Genomic DNA, 20873 nt, shown 5'->3' with positions numbered 1-20873 from the left:
TTACTTGGTCCCAAGTCCAGTCTCTCCTCTCAATCCACTCCTGATGTGACCAGGTGGTCATCTGCTCCCGAGCACGCTGCTTGATCCAGTTGTGGTGGGTAGTTCTGTAATAGGGGTCGTCTAAATTCAACTGGGCATTCAACTGAGACTGCTCTTCTCTGTGTCACGGAGGCTCTCCGCACTGCTAAAGCTAACTCTCTCTCCTCTGCTCTCATCCTTCTAGACCTATCTGCTGCCTTTGATACTGTGAACCATCAGATCCTCCTCTCCACCCTCTCCGAGTTGGGCATCTCCGGCGCGGCCCACGCTTGGATTGCGTCCTACCTGACAGGTCGCTCCTACCAGGTGGCGTGGCGAGAATCTGTCTCCGCACCATGCGCTCTCACCACTGGTGTCCCCCAGGGCTCTGTTCTAGGCCCTCTCCTATTCTCGCTATACACCAAGTCACTTGGCTCTGTCATATCCTCACATGGTCTCTCCTATCATTGCTATGCAGACGACACACAATTAATCTTCTCCTTTCCCCCTTCTGATAACCAGGCGGTGAATCGCATCTCTGCATGTCTGTCAGACATATCAGTGTGGATGACGGATCACCACCTCAAGCTGAACCTCAGCAAGACGGAGCTGCTCTTCCTCCCGGGGAAGGACTGCCCGTTCCATGATCTCGCCATCACGGTTGACAACTCCCTTGTGTCCTCCTCCCAGAGTGCTAAGAACCTTGGCGTGATCCTGGACAACACCCTGTCGTTCTCCACTAACATCAAGGCGGTGACCCGATCCTGTAGGTTCATGCTCTACAACATTCGCAGAGTACGACCCTGCCTCACACAGGAAGCGGCGCAGGTCCTAATCCAGGCACTTGTCATCTCCCGTCTGGATTACTGCAACTCACTGTTGGCTGGGCTCCCTGCCTGTGCCATTAACCTGTTTGGGCTAGGGGGCAGTATTGAGAATTTTGGAAAAAATATGTGCCCATTTTTAACTGCCTCCTACACCAACTCAGAAGCTAGAATATGCATATTATTGTTCAGGTTTGGATAGAAAACACCCTAAAGTTTCTAAAACTGTTTGAATGGTGTCTGTGAGTATAACAGAACTCCTATGGCAGGCAAAAACCTGACAAGGTTTCATGCAGGAAGTGGCCTGTTTGACAAGGAGTCGTGCGTCTTGCATCTGTTTATTGAAGAGTAAGGATCTTAGCTGTAACGTGACAATTCCCAGGGCTCCAATAGGCTCTCAGGACCCGGGAAAATCATGAAGGTTGACGAGGCAGCCTCAGGCTGAAACAGATTATCACCTTATTCAAGTGTCCCATTAGGTGACAATGGAATGAGGCGCGTGCGCGATTAGCCCCCGTGGAGTATTTTAATTCGGCTGTTTAGTTTATTGCAGATTCCCGGTCGGAATATTATCGCTTTTCTACGAGATAAATGGCATAAAAATTGGTTTTAAACAGCGGTTGACATGCTTCGAAGTACGGTAATGGAATATTTAGACATTTTTTGTCACGCCATGCGCCATGCGCGCGACCGTGGATTACCATTCGTATAGTGTCTAGAACGCACGAACAAAACGACGCTATTTGGATATAACTATGGATTATTTGGGACCAAACCTACATTTGTTATTGAAGTAGAAGTCCTGGGAGTGCATTCTGACGAAGAACAGGAAAGGTAAGAACATTTTTCTTATAGGAAATGTGATTATGGTGAAGGCTAAACTTGCCGGGTGTCTAAATAGCTAGCCGTGATGGCTGGGCTATGTACTTAGAATATTGCAAAATGTGCTTCATCCGAAAAGCTATTTTAAAATCGGACATATCGAGTGCATAGAGGAGTAATGTATCTATAATTCTTAAAATAATTGTTATGCTTTTTGTGAACGTTTATCGTGAGTAATTTAGCAAACTGTTAGTAAATTCCCCGGAAGTTTGCGGGGGGTATGCTTTTTCTGAACGTCACATGCTAATGTAAAAAGCTGTTTTTTGATATAAATATGAACTTGATTGAACAGACATGCATGTATTGTTTAACATAATGTCCTAGGTGTGTCATCTGATGAAGATCATAAAAGGTTAGTGCTGCATTTAGCTGTGGTTTGGGTTTTTGGTGACATTATATGCTAGCTTGAAAAATGGGTGTCTGATTATTTCTGGCTGGGCAGTCTCCTGACATAATCTAATGTTTTGCTTTCGTTGTAAAGCCTTTTTGAAATCGGACAGTGTGGTTAGATAAACGAGAGTCTTGTCTTTAAATAGCTGTAAAATAGTCATATGTTTGAGAAATTGAAGTAATAGTATTTCAAACGATTCAAAAATCGCGCCACTGGATTAGACTGGCTGTTACGTAGGTGGGACGAATTCATCCCGCCTAGCCCATAGAGGTTAAACCCCTACAACTCATCCAGAACGCCGCAGCCCGTCTGGTGTTCAACCTTCCCAAGTTCTCTCACGTCACCCCGCTCCTCCGCTCTCTCCACTGGCTTCCAGTTGAAGCTCGCATCCGCTACAAGACCATGGTGATTGCCTTGCTGTGAAGGGAACGGCACCTCCATACCTTCAGGCTCTGATCAGGCCCTACACCCAAACAAGGGCACTGCGTTCATCCACCTCTGGCCTGCTGGCCCCCCTACCTCTGAGGAAGCACAGTTCCCGCTCAGCCCAGTCAAAACTGTTCGCTGCTCTGGCACCCCAATGGTGGAACAAGCTCCTCACGACGCCAGGACAGCGGAGTCAATCACCACCTTCCGGAGACACCTGAAACCCCACCTCTTTAAGGAATACCTAGGATAGGATAAAGTAATCCTTCTAACCCCCCCCTTAAAAGATTTAGATGCACTATTGTAAAGTGGTTGTTCCACTGGATATCATAAGGTGAATGCACCAATTTGTAAGTCGCTCTGGATAAGAGCGTCTGCTAAATGACTTAAATGTAAATGTAAATGTAAAGGGGACCAAGGCGCAGCGTGTATAGTGCTCATATTCACTTTTATTATGAAGACACTAGAACAAAACGACCGACAACAGTTCCGTCAGGTGAACATACACTAAACAGAAAACAACGACCCACAAAACCCAGGAAGAAAAACCCCTACTTAAATATGATCTCTAATTAGAGCCAACGAGGTTCAGCTGCCTCCAATTAGAGTTCAACCCAAACAATCCCAAACAATCCCAACATAGAAATAGAAAAAAGTAGAACTTAAACATAGAAATATAAAACATAGAAACACCTCCTGTCACGCCCTGACCAACTCTACTATAGAAAATGACATCTTACTAGGGTCAGGACGTGACACACCCTAAACACATTTCATAAATACAATAAAATAAAATAAAAAGCTGCTGAGGGAAAATCCAGAGACATTGTTTGCTGACCATACCCTAATTGGAGAAAATAATACAATCTCTGACCTGCTCTTCTACACTGAGCATACTGTGGTATTCTGCCTCTTGTAGGCACTTTGGGCATGTTAGAAAGAGAGGAATGGTCGACAGATCTTGGTATTATGAACAGGAGCCTGAAAATCGACTCTGCACCATTGACACCTACAACAATGGCACCGTAATGATTCAAGGCCTAGAAGCTGAACTTGTCCTCTAGATACATGAGTTTCCATCACTGAAAGAGCTAGCAGACACCTTGAAAGAGAATGGCACTCTGATACACTTCAATCAGAAGACAGACTTTATAGGAAATCAGTTAATTCCACAAGTCCCCTCACCCTCATATCTAACTAAGTCAACCGAGCAGACATGGAGAGTTACAACCTATCCCAGCTGTCCCAGGCCTTTGGGAGTATCTCCCTAGTGGAAGTAGAGGTGAATGAGCTTAATGGTGGGGTGACAGTTCTGAGGCAGGATAAGGAAGAGTTGAGAGAGAAACTGGCAATGTTTGAGAGCATCATGAGGAGAGAGGTAGCTGACATCAGGGAGGAGCTACAAAGCAGTCATAGAATTACTACAACACAGACATCATCATCCACACTCTAAGAAAACAACTGGAACAACCCTCACATCCCCTCATCAACAGTACAACTGCTTCTCATAGTGAACCTCCGGAACTCACACAGAGAGGTCAGTAACCAGACCCAGAACAACTCCTCCTCCCACACCAACACCTCCCCAAGATCCTCACATCACAGCCCCAGAGCACCAGCGCCATGTCAGGAATACAACAAAAGGCCGCCTGTGGTCTCCACCCCACTCCATCCAAAGAACATCACTCCAGACACTACATCCCACAACAGCAGCACACAGGCAGAGCACTCTATGGCCTTAATTGTATGAGAAATTGCTATTCCCTGGCATGTTAGTCAGAAAGCTATAGTGCCGAAACAGCAAGTGCCATGAAAAGTCTGTCAAGCAACAAATGAAATGGGGCCAAACACATTATAATTCACACAGGTGCTTATGATTTGATGGCAATGAGAGGAGAAGTAGCTCCTGCAATGCAGCAAGTGGCAGCCCGAGGTGCAAAGATGACCTTCCACATTATACAGAGCAACAACGCTGAGCTGTCTAGAGGTTTTGTTACAGGGCAGTTGCCTTGGGCCATTACTCTTCTCTATTTTTACAAATGATTTGCCACTTGTCTTACATGAACCTAAAATGACTATGTATGCTGATGATTACACACTTTACACATCAGCACCTACAGCCAGTGAGCTCACTGAGACTCTTAGCAAGGAGTTACTATCAGAATGGGTAATTAACAATAAACTGGTCTTAAATACATCTAAAACCAAAAGCTATGTACTTGGAACAAAGCATTCTCTTAGACCTACACCTCAACTGGAGTTATGCCTAAACGGTGTGACCATTGAACAAGTTGGAGAAGCTGAACTTCTAGGAGTAACATTGGATGGTCAGTTATCATGGTCAAGTCATATTGACAAAGTTGATGGGGAGAGGTAGGTCTGTTATAAAAATATGTTGTGAGTTTTTTGACACAAAGATCAACTGTACTAGTTGTTCAGGTTTGATCTTGTCCCATCTTACTTACTGTCATACTGTAACATGATCAGGGGTGGCAAAGAAAGACCTAGAAATGCTGCAGCTGGCTCAAAACAAAGCAGCACACCTTTCCCTTAACTGCACACACAGAACTAACAACAACATGCATGATTGTCTTTCATGGTTGAGGTTTGAAGGGTTTCTTCACGGTACCCAAACTAAAAACAGATCTAATGCGTCGCACAGTTATGTACTTTATAGAGCCATGTCATTGTGTAATACTCTGCCATCAGCGGTTACTCAGGCCAAAAGAAAGTTTAACATTAAAAAACAGATAAAAAAACACATTGTATCACAGCGCCTCTATTCTAAAATTCAAATTTAACAGTTGAGCTGACAGACGTTTTGCACTGTTTCATTATGGCTTTAGTCATCAATATAGCAAAAGTGCAATATTTTATTAATGTAGTAGTGTGTCCGCCCCCATTAGAAAACTATGACCTTTGGCTTTCACCTAGATTTGTCTGAGAAGAAAACTATTTTCAGCCCATATGATCTAGTACACAATAAAAGTATAATAAAACATATACAAATATGAGGATATGATTATACACTTTTTTGGAATGAATAAACCTTTTCATACTTTATAAAATGTCCATACTGTATATAGTTAGAATCTGTGTTAGGAACATCTATCCAAAATATTGCACATTCTTGATACCAAACATATCATGACATTAGTAATAGTCAAAATCAATTAAAATTGTGAACGTTTAAATCAACATTTGGGCCATTTAAACATCATGCGCCCCTCCTATAGATAAGGGGAGAAGGGCTTTGTAAAGAGCTCCATTTTTTCGTTCTGAGCATAAGCAATGTGTCTGCAATGTTTAACTTCCACAGAAAATTACTTTTTTATCGTAGAGCTATTAAAGTTTTATATTTAGATCTGCTTGCTCAAGACAAATCCAGTGATTACTTTGCCATGTCTGTATCGTGAAGCAGTTGAGCTAGATAAATGTTTTTCTATGGACCGCCCCTGATGTAACGTTGCAGTGAAGCGCTATAAATCGATGTAATGATGCTGCTGACCACCAGAGGGATGCAAATACAAGTTTATTCAACAGAGAACCTTTAAATGGTCCTAGGAAGGTCTGAACAGCTGTCTTCTGACAAAATGGTGGGAAATCAATAAAATAAGTAATGTAAACATATACAGTGCCAGTCAAAAGTTTGGACACACCTACTCATTCAACGGTTTTTCTTTATTTTTACTATTTTCTACATTGTAGAATAATAAGGAAGACATCAAAACTAAGAAACAGCACACATGGAATCGTGTAGTAAACAAAAAAGTGTACAAATGTTTTTGGAATATATTTTAGATTTTAGATTCTTCAAAGTAGCCATCCTTTGCCAGGAGAACAGCTTTGCACACTCTTGGCATTCTCTCAACCAGCTTCAACTGAAATGCTTTTCCAACAGTATCAAAGGAGTTCCCAAATATGCTGAGCACTTGTTGGCTGCTTTTCGTTCACTCTGTGGTCCAACTCATCCCAAACCATCTCAATTGGGTTGAGCTCGGGTGATTGTGGAGGCCAGGTCATCTGATGCAGCACTCCATCACTCTATTTCTTGGTCAAATAGCCCTTACACAGCCTGGAGGTGTGTTTTGGGTCATTGTCCTGTTGAAAAACAAATGATAGTCCCACTAAGCGCAAACCAGATGGGATGGCGCATCGCTGCAGAATGCTGTGGTAGCCATGCTGGTTAAGTATGCCTTGAATTCTAAATAAATGAGTGACAGTGTCACCAAAAATGTCTAATTTGGACTCATCAGATCAAAGGACAGATTTCCACCGGTCTAATGTCCATTGCTTGAGTTTCTTGGCCCAAGCAAGTCTCTTCTTATTATTGGTGTCCTTTAGTAGTGGTTTCTATGCAGCAAATACAGCATGAAGGCCTGATTCTCCTCTGAACAGTTGATGTTGAGATGTGTCTGTTACTTGAACCCTGTGAACCATTTAGTTGGGCTGCAATCTGATGTGCAGTTAACTCTAATGAACTTATCCTCTGCAGCAGAGTTAACTCTGGGTCTTCCTTTCCTGTGACGGTCCTCATGAGAACCAGTTTCATCATAGCGCTTGATGGTTTTTGCAAATGCACTTGAAGAAACATTCAAAGTTCTTGAAATGTTCCGCATTGACTGACCTTCATGTCTTAAAGTAACGATGGACTGTCGTTTGTCTTTGCTTAATTGAGCTGTTCCTGCCATAATATGGACTTGGTCTTTTACCAAATAGGGCTATCTTCTGTATTCTACCGCTACCATGTCACAACACAAATGATTGGCTCAAACGCAATAAGAAGGAAAGAAATTCCACAAATTAACAAGAGTTAACTAGCAAGGAGTTTGTCAAACGGTTTATTAAGCCCTGGTCTGTGGTCTTTGTGTATAAATATCCAGCTACCTTAACCTGTTAGGGCTAGGGGGCAGTATTGACACGGCTGGATAAAAAACGTACCCGATTTAATCTGGTTACTACTCCTGCCCAGTAACTAGAATATGCATATCATTATTGGCTTTGGATAGAAAACACTCTAAAGTTTCTAAAACTGTTTGAATGGTGTCTGTGAGTATAACAGAACTCATATGGCAGGCCAAAACCTGAGAAGATTCCATGCAGGAAGTGGCCTGTCTGACAATTTCTTCCCCTTCTTGATTATCTCTATCCATTACAAAGGATCTCTGCTGTTACGTGACACTTCCTACGGCTCACATGGGCTCTCAGAAGGCGGCAAAAAGCTGAATCGTGGCTTTGCAGGCTCTGGTTGAAAAAAAGTAGCGCGTTTGGGTAGTGGCTGGTTACAGTACTGTGAGTCTCAGGCGCGTGCCCGCGTCGACCGAATGCTTTGTTTTCTTTCCTCTGTTTACCTAAACGCAGATTCCCGGTCGGAATATTATCGCTTTTTTTACGAGAAAAATGGCATAAAAATGGATTTTAAACAGCGGTTGACATGCTTCGAAGTACGGTAATGGAATATTTATACATTTTTTGTCACGAATTGCGCCATGCTCGTGACCCTGATTTACCATTTCGGATAGTGTCTGGAACGCACAAACAAAACGCCGCTATTTGGATATAACGATGGATTATTTTGGACCAAACCAACATTTGTTATTGAAGTAGCAGTCCTGGGAGTGCATTCTGACTAAGACAACAAAGGTAATCAAACTTTTGTAATAGTAAATCTGACTTTGGTCAGGGCTAAACTTGGTGGGTGTCTAAATGGCTAGCCGTGATGGCTGGGCTATCTACTGAGAATATTGCAAAATGTGCTTTCACCGAAAAGCTATTTTAAAAGCGGACACCTCGATTGCACAAAGGAGTTCTGTATCTATAATTCTTAAAATAATTGTTATGTTTTTTGTGAACGTTTATCGTGAGTAATTTAGTAAATTGTTAGTAAATTCCCCGGAAGTTTGAACGTCACATGCCAATGTAAAATGCTGGTTTTTGATATAAATATGAACTTGATTGAACAAAACATGCATGTATTGTATAACATAATGTCCTAGGGTTGTCATCTGATGAAGATCATCAAAGGTTAGTGCTGCATTTAGCTGTCTTCTGGGTTTTTGTGACATTATATGCTAGCTTGAAAAATGGGTGTCTGATTATTTCTGGCTGGGTACTCTGCTGACATAATCTAATGTTTTGCTTTCGTTGTAAAGCCTTTTTGAAATCGGACAGTGTGGTTAGATTAACGAGAGTCTTGTCTTTAAAATGGTGTAAAATAGTCACATGTTTGAGAAATTGAAGTAATAGCATTTCTAAGGTATTTGAAAATCGCGCCACGGGATTCAACTGGCTGTTGCGTAGGTGGGACGAATTCGTCCCGCCTAGCCCAGAGAGGTTAATTATAGTGGCGTAATGAAGCTGGTACATCTGACTACATTCTGTCCATATTGATTTCATCTACATGGAAGTTTATCTAGAATTTGATAAAAGGTCATTTGATTTATTTCTATAACAATATACAACCACATACAGTATATCATTTTTCAAATACTGTTAATCTTTTTCTTATCAAAGATCCCTTTTCATTTGACACACAGACCACAACGATCATATGTATAACTTTACAAGTGAATCCTTCCAGTTTTCCAGGTAGATGCTGTCCTGTAAAGCATCAACTCCGAACCCACGACTTCGTCTCTCTGCCTTATCCATGCATCTAACAACGTAACAGACGCTTTGACTCAACAAACCGACAAAGCGCTAAAATCAAAGAAAGCCATTGACAAGAGTGTCTCAATGACATTGAAGATCTTCAAATGGGGAAATTTCTTTTTTCACTTGCATATGGCTACAGTACAAAGGACGTTGAATTATTCTCATCTCCCATCTGTCTCTGACCAGAGCAGACCAAGTGATCAAAGAGATCAAAGGATGCTATTCAGTAGATTGAGCTCAAAAGACGTGTCCTCCTCATCAGCTGCTGACTCTGTCTGTATATACCAGGAAGCACTTTTTCTTACCACATCTATCACACCCATAGTGCATTATTGGTTCTGTTACAAACCCACAACAGCTAATGTGTCTTTATAATAGGATTAGTGAATATGCAAAAATCATCTTACCTGCTGCCCGTGGTAAAATACAGCAAGGAGGAACATAGCCATCAGAAGCAAGGATGTCTCTTTGGTCCCAAGGAAGTTTCTGTGGAAACAAAACAGTTTCTATTGCAACAAAAAGTTTTCAAAATAATTCTACTGAGGGAAAAAAGTTACAGAATAGTTAAAGTAGAGTAGCCAGAATGGAATCCAAGACGTACTGTAAAATAGCAAAAGAGTATGTTCCCGACGTTCACAGAGAATCGCAGTCACAGTAAACACTATGCGGATGTCGGCTCAAGTTAAAGCCAAGTGCAGTGCGCTTCCCTACAAAGCGCCTGTACATTTAATGTGTTCACTCAGGCACTATCACATATTTATAATACAACATCCATGTGTTTGTGTGTTTAGAGTGCTTGTCTTATGTGTACGTGTGTCTGTGCATGTGTGTGTGTCTATTCACAGTCCCCGCTGTTCCATAAGGTGTATTTTTATCAGTTTTTTAAATCTGATTCTACTGCTTGCATCAGATATCTGATGTGGAATAGAGCTCCATGTAGCCATGGCTCTATGTAGTACTGTGCGCCTCACATAGTCTGTTCTTGACTTGGAGATTGTGAAGAGACCTTTGGTGGCATGTCTTGTGGGGTATGCATGGGTGTCTGAGCTTTGTGACAGTAGTTTAAACAGACACCTCGGTGGATTCAGCATGTAAACACTTCTTACAAAAAATAGTAGTGATGAAGTCAATCTCTCCTCCACTTTGTGTACATTTAAGGGCCAGCCATCCTGCCCTGTTCTGAGCCAATTGTAATTTTCCGAGGTCCACCTTTGTGGCACCTGACCACACGACTGAACAGTAGTCCAGGTGAACAAAACCAGAACCTGTAGAACCTGCCAATCTTACTTCTCCCCACCTTAGCTACTGTTGTATCAACATGTTATCAGCATGACAGTTAACACTCCAGGGTTACTCCAAGCAGTTTAGTCACCTCAACTTGCTCAATTTCCACAATATTTATTACAAGATTAAGGTGAGGTTTTGGGTTTAGTGAATGATTTGTCCCAAACACAATGCTTTTAGTTTTTGAAATATTTAGGACTAACTTATTCCTAGTCACCCATTCTGAAACTAACTGCAGCTCTTTGTTAAGTGTTGCAGTGATTTCAATAACTGTAGTTGCTGAAGTGTATAGTGTTGAGTCATCTGCATACATAGACACACTGGATTTACTCAAGGCCAGTGGCATGTCATTAGCAAAGATTGAAAAGGTAAGGGGCCTAGACAGCTGCCCTGGGGAATTCCTGATTCTACCTGGATTATGTTGGAGAGGCTTCAGTTAAAGAAGGGTCTGTGTTCTGTTAGACAGACAACTCTTTATCCACAATATAGCAGGGGGTGTAAAGACATAACACATATGTTTTTCCATCAGCAGATTATGATCGATAATGTCAAAGGCTGCACTGAAGTCTAACAAAACAGCTCCCACAATCTCTTTATCATCAATTTATCTTAGCCAATCATCAGTAATTTGTGTAAGTGCCGTGCTTGTTGAATGTCCTTCCCTATAAGTATGCTGAAAGTCTGTTGTCAATTTCTTTACAGTAAAATAGCTTAGCATCTGGTCAAACACCATTTTTTCCAAAAGTTTACTAAGGGTTGGTAAAAGGCTGATTGGTCAGCAATTTGAGTCAGTAAAGGGGGCTTTACTATTCTTGGGTAGCGGAATGACTTTTGCTTCCCTCCAGGCCCTCCAGAAGATAAGACAAATAGGAGTGGCAATATCGTCCACTATTATCCTCAGTAATTTTCCATCCAAGTTGTCAGACCCCGGTGGCTTGTCATAGTTGATAGACAACAATAATGTTTTCACATCTTCCACACTTACTTTACAGAATTTAAAATGACAATGATTGTCTTTAATAATTTTATCAGTTATACTTGGATATGTAGTGTCAGCGTTTGTTGCTAGCATGTCATGCCTAAGTTTGCTAATCTTCCCAATGAAAATATAATTAAAGCAATTTAAAATATCAGTGGGTTTTGTGATGAATGAGCCATCTGATTCAATTAATGATGGAGCTGAGTTTGCCTTTATGCCCAAAATGTAATTTAACTTCTTTGGGATAGTGGGCAGTATTTTCACGGCCGGATAAAAAAACGTACCCGATTTGATCTGGTTACTACTCCTGCCCAGAAACTAGAATATGCATATAATTAGTAGATTTGGATAGAAAACACTAAAGTTTCTAAAGCTGTTTGAATGGTGTCTGTGAGTATAACAGAACTCATATGGCAGGCCTAAACCTGAGAAGATTCCATACAGGAAGAGCCCTGTCTGACAATTTGTTGTCCTTCTGTTGCATCTCTATCGAAAATACAGCATCTGTGCTGTAACGTGACATTTTCAAAGGCTTCCATTGGCTCTCTAAAGCCGCCAGAAAGTGGAATGGGGTGTCTGCTGTCTCTGGGCAAAGAACAGCAGCAGAATTTATAAGTGGTCAGCCTGGGGACAGTGAGACTGAGATGCGCATTCACGAGACTACTCCATTTTTTTCTTTCAGCCTTTGAATGAATACAACGTTGTCCGGTTGGAATATTATCGATATTTTATGAGAAAAATAGCAGAAAAATAGATTTTAAACAGCGTTTGACATGCTTCTAAGTATGGTAATGGAATATTTTGAATTTTTTTGTCACGAAATGCCCTCGCGTGTCACCCTTCGGATAGTGACCTGAACGCACGAACAAAACAAAGCTATTTGAATATAACTATGGATTATTTGGAAACAAAACAACATTTGTTGTTGAAGTAGAAGTCCTAGGAGTGCAGTGAGTTTAGTCCTGAGTTTAGTGAGCCCAAAACTTGGTGGGTGTCAAAATAGCTAGCCGTGATGGCCGAGCTATGTACTTAGAATATTGCAAAATGTGTTTTAAAATCTGACACCGCGATTGAATAAAGGAGTTCTGTATCTATAATTCTTAAAATAATTGTTATGTTTTTTTGTGAACGTTTATCATGAGCAATTTAGTAAATTCACCGGAAGTTTTCGGTGGGTATGCTAGTTCTGAACATCACATGCTAATGTAAAAAGCAGTTTTTTGATATAAATATGAACTTGATTGAACAAAACATGCATGTATTGTATAACATAATGTCCTCGGAGTGTCATCTGATGAAGATCATCAAAGGTTAGTGCTGCATTTAGCTGTGGTTTGGGTTTATGTGACATATATGCTTGCTTGGAAAATGGCTGTATGATTATTTGTGTCTATGTACTTTCCTAACATAATCTAATGTTTTGCTTTCGCAGTAAAGCCTTTTTGAAATCGGACAATGTGGTTAGATTAACCTCTCTAGGGTATGTGGGACGAAATCGTCCCACCTACTCAACAGCCAGTGTAATCCCGTGGCGCGTTATTCAAATTCCTTAAAAATGCAAAAACTTCAATTTTTCAAACATATGACTATTTTACACCATTTTAAAGACAGGACTCTCGTTACTGTAACCACACTGTCCGATTTCAAAAAGGCTTTACAACGAAAGCAAAACATTAGATTATGTCAGCAGGGTACCCAGCCAGAAATAATCAGACACCCATTTTTCAAGCTAGCATATAATGTCACATAAACCCAAACCACAGCTAAATGTAGCACTAACCTTTGATGATCTTCATCAGATGACAACCCTAGGACATTATGTTATACAATACATGCATGTTTTGTTCAATCAAGTTTAGGTAAACAGACGAAAGAAAATAAAGCATGGGGTCGACTCGGGCACGCGCCTAAGCCCATAGTACTCTGATCGGCCACTTGCCAAACGCGATAAAGTGTTTCAGCCAGAGGCTGCCTCGATATCGTTCAGCTTTTTCCCGGGCTCTGAGAGCCTATGGGAGCCGTAGGAAGTGTCACGTTATAGCAAAGATCCTCAGTCTTAAATAAAAAGAGCCAAGATGAAACACAACTTGTCAGACAGGCCACTTCCTGCATGGAATCTTCTCAGGTTTTGGCTTGCCATATGAGTTCTGTTATACTCACAGACACCATTCAAACAGTTTTAGAAACTTTAGGGTGTTTTCTATCCAAAGCCAATAATTATATGCATATTCTAGTTACTGGGCAGGAGTAGTAACCAGATTAAATCGGGTACGTTTTTTATCCGGCCGTGTCAATACTGCCCCCTATTTTGCAAATGCTGTAAAATAGTCATATGTTTGAAAAATGGACGTTTTTGTATTTTTGAGGAATTTGTAATTCGCGCCACGGCTATCATTGGATATTGGAGCAGGTGTTCCGCTAGCGGAACGTCTAGATGTAAGAGGTTAAGTACATCCTCTCCACCCCTCAACCAGTATTCTACAAGAGCACAGACGAGGGACAACAGATACACCGGTCTCTACATTGCAGAAGAGCTGAAGGCAGTCAATGACCTTGGACCACAGAAGGTATTTGCACTGGTGACAATGCTGTGAACATGAAGGCTGCTTGGTCTAAAGTGGAGGAGTCCTACCCTCACGTCACACCCATTGGCTGTGCTGCTCGTGCATTGAATCTGCTCCTCAAGGACATCATGGCACTGAAAACAATGGATACACTCTACAAGAGAGCCAAGGAAATGGTTAAGTATGTGAAGGGTCATCAAGTTATAGCAGCAATCTACCTTACCAAGCAAAGTGAGAAGAATAAGAACACCAAATTGAAGCTGCCCATCAACACCCATTGGGGTGGTGTTGTCATCATGTTCGACTACTTCCCCTCCAGGAGACTGTCAATCTAAGAAATGGCCATATCACAGTCTGCCGATATGGACAGCCCCATCAAGAGGATCCTCCTGGATGATGTATTTTGTGAGAGAGTGGTAAGCAGCCTGAAACCTATAGCAGTAGCCATTGCACGGATTGAGGGAGACAATGCCATCCTGTCTGATGCTCAGACTCTGCTTGCAGATGTAAGAGAAGAAATCCGTACTGTCCTGCCCACTTCACTATTGCTCCAAGCAGACGAAACTGCAGTACTGAAATACATCAAAAAGCATGAAGACTTCTGCCTGAAGCCCATATGTTGGACCCCAAGTATGCTGGCAAGAGCATTCTGTCTGGTGCAGAGATCAACAAGGCCTATGGTGTCATCACTATCGTGTCTCGCCACCTTGACCTGGATGAGGGCAAGGTTCTAGGCAGTCTGGCGAAGTACACTTCCAAACAAGGGCTTTGGGATGGAGATGCAATATGGCAGTCGTGCCAACATATCTCATCAGCCACCTGGTGGAAGGGACTTTGTGGATCTGAGGGTCTTTCCCCTGTTGTCTCCATCACGTATTGTATGATCTGTTATACACTATATTAGGCACAACCTTTGGAACTTTGGTTTTCCTAGATATGCTACTATATTGTGATCACTACATCCGATGGGTTTGGATACTGCTTTAAAGCAAATTTCTGCAACATTAGTAAAGATCTGACCAATACATGTTGATGATTTCATTCCTGTGCTGTTTGTAACTACCATAGTAGGTGACTGATAACCTGAACCAGCTTTTTCTTGAGTGGACAGCCAATCAATATTTAAATCACCCAGAAATATACCTCTCTGTTGCTTTCACATACATTATAACCTGTTATGACTAGGGGTTCTGCTAGCGGAACGTTTCGACAACATCCCCTGAAATTGCAGAGCGCGAAATTCCCCCAACATTATTAGAAATATTTAACTTTCATACAAGTGCAATACACCAAATTAAAGCTTAACTTCTTGTTAATCTAGCCACCGTGTCAGATTTCAAAAAGGCTTTAAGGCGAAAGCAAACCATGCGATTATCTGAGGACAGCACCCCATCAAACAAACACATGACAATCATATTTCAACCCGCCAGGCGCGACACAAAACTCTGAAATAACTATATAATTCATGCCTTACCTTTGAAGAGCTTCTTCTGTTGGCACTCCAATATGTCCCATAAACATCACAAATTGTCCTTTTGTTCGATTAAGTCCGTCGTTATATCTCCAAAATGTCAATTTATTTGCCGCTTTTGATTCAGAAAAACACCGGTGCCAACTCGCCCAACATGACTACAAAATATCTAATAAGTTACCTGTAAACTTGTTCCAAACATTTCAAACAACTTTCCTAATCCAACTTTAGGTATTTTAAAATGTAAATAATCGATAAAATTTAAGATGGGATAAACTGCGTTCAATACCGGATGAAAACAAAGTGAAGCGCGTTCCAGGTCGCATGCACCAAAACATTAGAATGCACTAGGCTGGACCCTCGTTCTGAATAACGGTACTTCTTCATTTCTCTAAAGAAAAACATCAACCAATTTCTAAAGACTGTTGACATCTAGTGGAAGGAATAGGAACTACAACCAACTGCCACAGAAATCTAGGTTCCCATAGAAAACCAATTGAAAACACAGTGAACTCAAAAAAAGAAAATCCTGGATGGTTTGTCCTCGGGGTTTCACCTGCCAAATAAGTTCTGTTATACTCACAGACATTATTTTAACAGTTTTAGAAACTTTAGAGTGTTTTCTATCCAAATCTATTATATGCATATCCTAGCTTCTGGGCCTGAGTAGCAGGCAGTTTACTTTGGGCACGCTTTTCATCCGGATGTGAAAATACTGCCCCCTATCCCAAACAGGTTAAGCTGTATATGTTAACGTGGGCTATTTTCAGCACTTTTCTGGGATACCTGATTATTTTCATTGCTTTACTGGGAAGTGTAGCAGACATAGACATGCTCATGTTATTTATGTTAGTGCAGGGTGAGCTGCACACAGTGGACGTCCTACTAGGGCACACTGCCTTAATGCTAACAGTATAACTCTGGTTCATATGCACATGATTACTGCATATAATAGCTATAGGATCAGCAGAGACATTCAGGGAAGTAAGAGGTACATAAATTAGGTTACTTACATTGTCTCTTCCAACACCCCTGGGATAATGTACATTTTCTGAAGCATTATGACAACTCGGTGACACAATGGTAGGGATTAACTGAGCTGGGCATGGGTCATTGATAAGTAATTGTCTCAACACAGCCTTATAATGCTGTGAAAGGATCCAGGAACACAAATTATTTGGGTGGATCCCATCCTCCTTAAAAAACGAGTTTTGCTTTCAAAAGGTATCAAAATTGTCAATAAATGTTACACCCACAGAGCTGCAATAGTCTCGTGGCCAATTATGGAGGGCAAAAAGTCTGCTGAAACGTTGAATGCCACAATTTAGGGAAGTCACAGGCCAGATATTATGGGGCGTTTGTTGGTGTCAAGCAGAGACCCAATCAGTTCTTGAAAATCCATCTTCAGCTGTTCTGAGCTACCCTTCATAATGTAGTTGAATCTCACATGAACTATGACAGACTCAAATTTTCTTATGTCAATCTGCTTTCGAACCTCTCGCAGACACTCCAGTCCGCTTAGCAGCATGCCACTGCCTTTGGTATGTACGACTTGTGACATGGGACCAGCGCTGATTGAAACAATCCTCTTGCTGTTCTCCATCTACTCCACTACAAGATGGAGGAGGAAAAGCAGGTGGAGACAACTTCTTTGGCAGGCAAGTTCCAGGAAGCACAGGCCATTCGGATAAGGAGATATGACAAGGCGGGGATATCCATCAGGCCGGAGCAGCGTCAGGAGTTGAAAATAAGCATTTGCGTTTTCCTCATAAGTTTGTGCAGAATTGAAATTTGCATGCTAAGGATAGCCACCTCATTCCTGTAATCCTCCGCAAGCAAACAATTGCCGTATTGGAACTCCGGATTGTCAATTTTGTCCCGGAAAAGAACGTAATAAATACAGCTTCTACTGCGCTACAAATGTTTGTTAGCTATTCCAGGCGAAGTGGGCTCAATTGCAACCTAGCTAGCTGGCTAGTTGGTAGCAGGTGTTGACACAAACACTTATGAACAAAATAAAATCAAACAAATAAAACTTTGGAAACAACAGGTCGAGGCGCAAGAGGTATCTGAGTTCGTGGAGCACATCAACAGTCAAAATATTGTATCTAGGGCCTCTATTTTGAGATACTCAAAGTTTCTGAGATGCCACGCCATAGTAGAGCTTCAGTGTTTTACGGACAAATACTCAGAAGAAGTGGAAAAACATTGTAACTCAATGTCTGAGAGCGATTTAGAAGGGAGCTTTTAGCCTGCTGTCGCAGACTAAATGGCCTCTTGGAAAATAAAAAGATGTATGATGTGTTACTCCACTAACTAGCAGATGTAGAGTGGAGACACCAGAGCAAGGTTGGGCAACTGGCAGCCCGCGGGCAGCATGCGTCCCAAGGGTCCCCCTTTTGTAGTCCCACATATACATTACCGTTTAAAAGTTTGGGGTAACTTAGAAATGTCCTTGTTTTTGAAAGAAAAGCACATTTATTGTCCATTAAAATAACAATAAATTGATCAGAAATACAGTGCAGACCTTGTTAATGTTGTAAATGACTATTGTAGCTGGAAACAGCTGATTTTGAATGGAATATCTACATAGGCGTACAGAGGCCCAATATCAGCAACAATCACTCCTGTGTTCCAATGGCACATTGTGTTAGCTAATTCAAGTTTATCATTTTAAAATGCTAATTGATCATTAGAAAACCCTTTTGCAATTATGTTAGAACAGCTGAAAACTGTTGTGCTGATTAAAGAAACAAAAAAACTGGACTTCTTTAGACTAGCATTTGTGGGTTCGATTACAGGCACAAAATGGCCAGAAACAAAGGACTTTCTTCTGAAACTCGCCAGGCTATTCTTGTTCTGCGAAATTAAGGCTATTCCATGCGAGAACTTGCCAAGAAACTGAAGATCTCGTCAATGCTGTGTACTACTAATAGTGATGCTGGGATGCTGGCCTTCTAGGCAGAGTTGCAAAGAAAAAGCCATATCTCAGACTGGCCAATAAAAATTAAATATTAAGATGGACAAAAGAACACAGACACTGGACAGAGGAACTCTGCCTAGAAGGCCAGCATCCCGGAGTCGCCTCTTCACTGTTGATGTTGAGACTGGTGTTTTGCCGGTACTATTTAATGAAGATGCCAGTTGAGGACTTGTGAGGTGTCTGTTTCTCAAACTAGACACTCTAATGTACTTGTCCTCTTGCTCAGTTGTGCACCGGGCCTCCCACTCTTTCTATACTGGTTAGAGCCAGTTTGCGCTGTTGTGTGAAGGGATTAGTATACAGCGAGCAATTCCAGTCCTCGGGGCCTGATTGGTGTTACAGTTTTGCCCCAGCCCTGGCTAACACACCTGACTCCAATATTCGCCTAATCAGGATCTTCAGTTTAGAATGCAATTTGATTAATCAGCTGTGTTTGCTAGGGATGGAGAAAAGTGTGATACCAATCAGGCCCCGAGGACTGGAGTTGTCCACCCCTGTTCTATGGGGTAAATCCCAAGTGGGTTGGTTCCTGCGAGCACCATAAAGTATAGGGTAAGTCCCAAAAGGTAAGCCTGAGCAGGGTAGGCCCTGCAGAGGGTAAGTTCTAGGGGGTAAATCCCAGGCGGGGTTGGTTCCCTGCAAGACTCGTAAGAAAGGGGTAAAAGTCCCAGCCGCAGTGGCCGTGAAGCTGTAGGGTGTGTGTGTGTGTGTGTGTGTGTGTGTGTGTGTATGAATGTTTGAACATGATTCGTGTGTAGTAGCAGTAGCATTAAATAGATTGGTTTATGCCCTATTGGGGTGGGGAACCGTAACAAATCAGGTGGAAAAAGGAGGACAACTGTGAGTAATTTTGGTAATGAGGGTTGTTGGGAACAGTGGTATTTATGTAGAGAAATTGGACTAAAACCCCTTCCCATGCTACACATTACTCATCCACAATTGCCTGTGGGGAACTGCCAGTGTCGTCCAGCACCAAAAGTATACACAGGAGTGACCAAATTATTGGTAGCCTAAGCTGTTACTACTTAACGCCGTTGGGGGGTGACGCCGAGTCAATAATAACTGATATGGTTTCTAGAGGCCAGGAGACTCCCGCAGAGGGAGTGGTAGAAGGGGAAAATATAGAGGCACTAACAAAGGCATATGACCAGCACTAAGAACCAAATAAATGGTGGGGAAAATTTGCCAAATTGGACAAAATTGGTGCACATTATCCCGTAGATGGAAAGTTTAAAACCAGACAATAATGTATTGATGCAATAGTAGTGTAGAATACTAAAATCAGAGAACAGTCCAGACCAAAATACGCAGGCATCCTAACCACGGCATTTTATCAGCAGTGGACAAATATGGAAAAAGTGAAAAATAGAGACCTGCGAGGTAAAATGGAAAAGGCAGTAGACAAGAACGAGGCTATAAGGTGACAACAGGTCACATCTGGAGGCCACCATTATACCACTCTCTTAAAGACAAAAAAGAGCAGTATGGGTTGCGAGAGGCAGAGGACATGTGCATTAAGAGTCCAGATATAGTAGTCCCGTACTGGATAGTGGATCAGCATGATCTAGGTAATCATAGAAATGTGTGCCCAGTACGAACACACGCAACCCCGGTTACATTTTATCCAGGACAAATAGTACCATGGGAGTACAACCCTATTCCCAATGATGTGTATCCCCAAGTACGGATCCAAATTCAGCATCATCAGCCACTGAGCATGAGCGAAATGCATAATATTATGAAAGAGGCACCGGATCCAGTAAAAGAGGGACAGGGATTTATCAGTTTCCTGAGGAAACAGGGTAGAATTTTGGGGTTTCATGCTGGTGATTACGATCATATTGAATACTCGCTTTGCCAAGAGTCGTGTTGCCAATACTCGCACAGGAATATCGAATGTCGGCTTGGCCCTCTGTACGCGAAGCATGTGACTCGGCGATAGCAAATGACAAAATTGAGGGATTCTTAACCACAGTTGGGAATATATTGTTTCGACCAGATGTGAGTAAAATTAGTAACTGTACTCAGGTTCCGAAAGAAAGAATGCGCAATTATGTGCATTGGATGGATGATGCGTTACGTACTAATCTGACAATGGGGGATAGACACGATCAAAATATAGGAATTTGTACGTCTGCTTCGATGGCAGGCTTGAAACCTGTCATTAAAACAGCTATTGTGGGGTTAGTGGACCAACATGGGATGAAATAGTACAGGCTGAATTGAGATTGGAATCTAATTCCGCTCACTTCGCAGCCGTGCGAGTGGTTAATACAGCCACAGTGAAAGTCACTAACAGTGGTTTCAATGGCCAATGTAAGACAAAGAAACAGAGAAAAGGGTAGCGAACTTGTGCTAAAACACAGGGGGTTAGCTCCCTGTTTTAGATGTGGGGCC

General features: G+C 41.9%; 1 protein-coding gene across 2 annotated transcripts in view; it reads right to left on the bottom strand.

Moving 5' to 3' along the window:
• The window catches only part of adcy8 (adenylate cyclase 8 (brain)), a 304017-nt gene that overhangs the window by 45308 nt on the left and 237836 nt on the right, over positions 1-20873 (bottom strand). For both annotated transcript variants that reach the window (XM_014139104.2, XM_014139106.2), the window contains one exon: positions 9603-9681. In XM_014139104.2, the coding sequence (XP_013994579.1) occupies positions 9603-9681 (79 nt within the window). The remainder of the gene's footprint in view (positions 1-9602; positions 9682-20873) is intronic.

Source organism: Salmo salar, chromosome ssa14 (assembly GCF_905237065.1).
Source record: "Salmo salar chromosome ssa14, Ssal_v3.1, whole genome shotgun sequence".
Lineage (NCBI taxonomy): Eukaryota > Metazoa > Chordata > Actinopteri > Salmoniformes > Salmonidae > Salmo > Salmo salar.
Note: the sequence above shows the minus strand (reverse complement) of the source record. Positions and strands in the feature narration are given on the sequence as shown.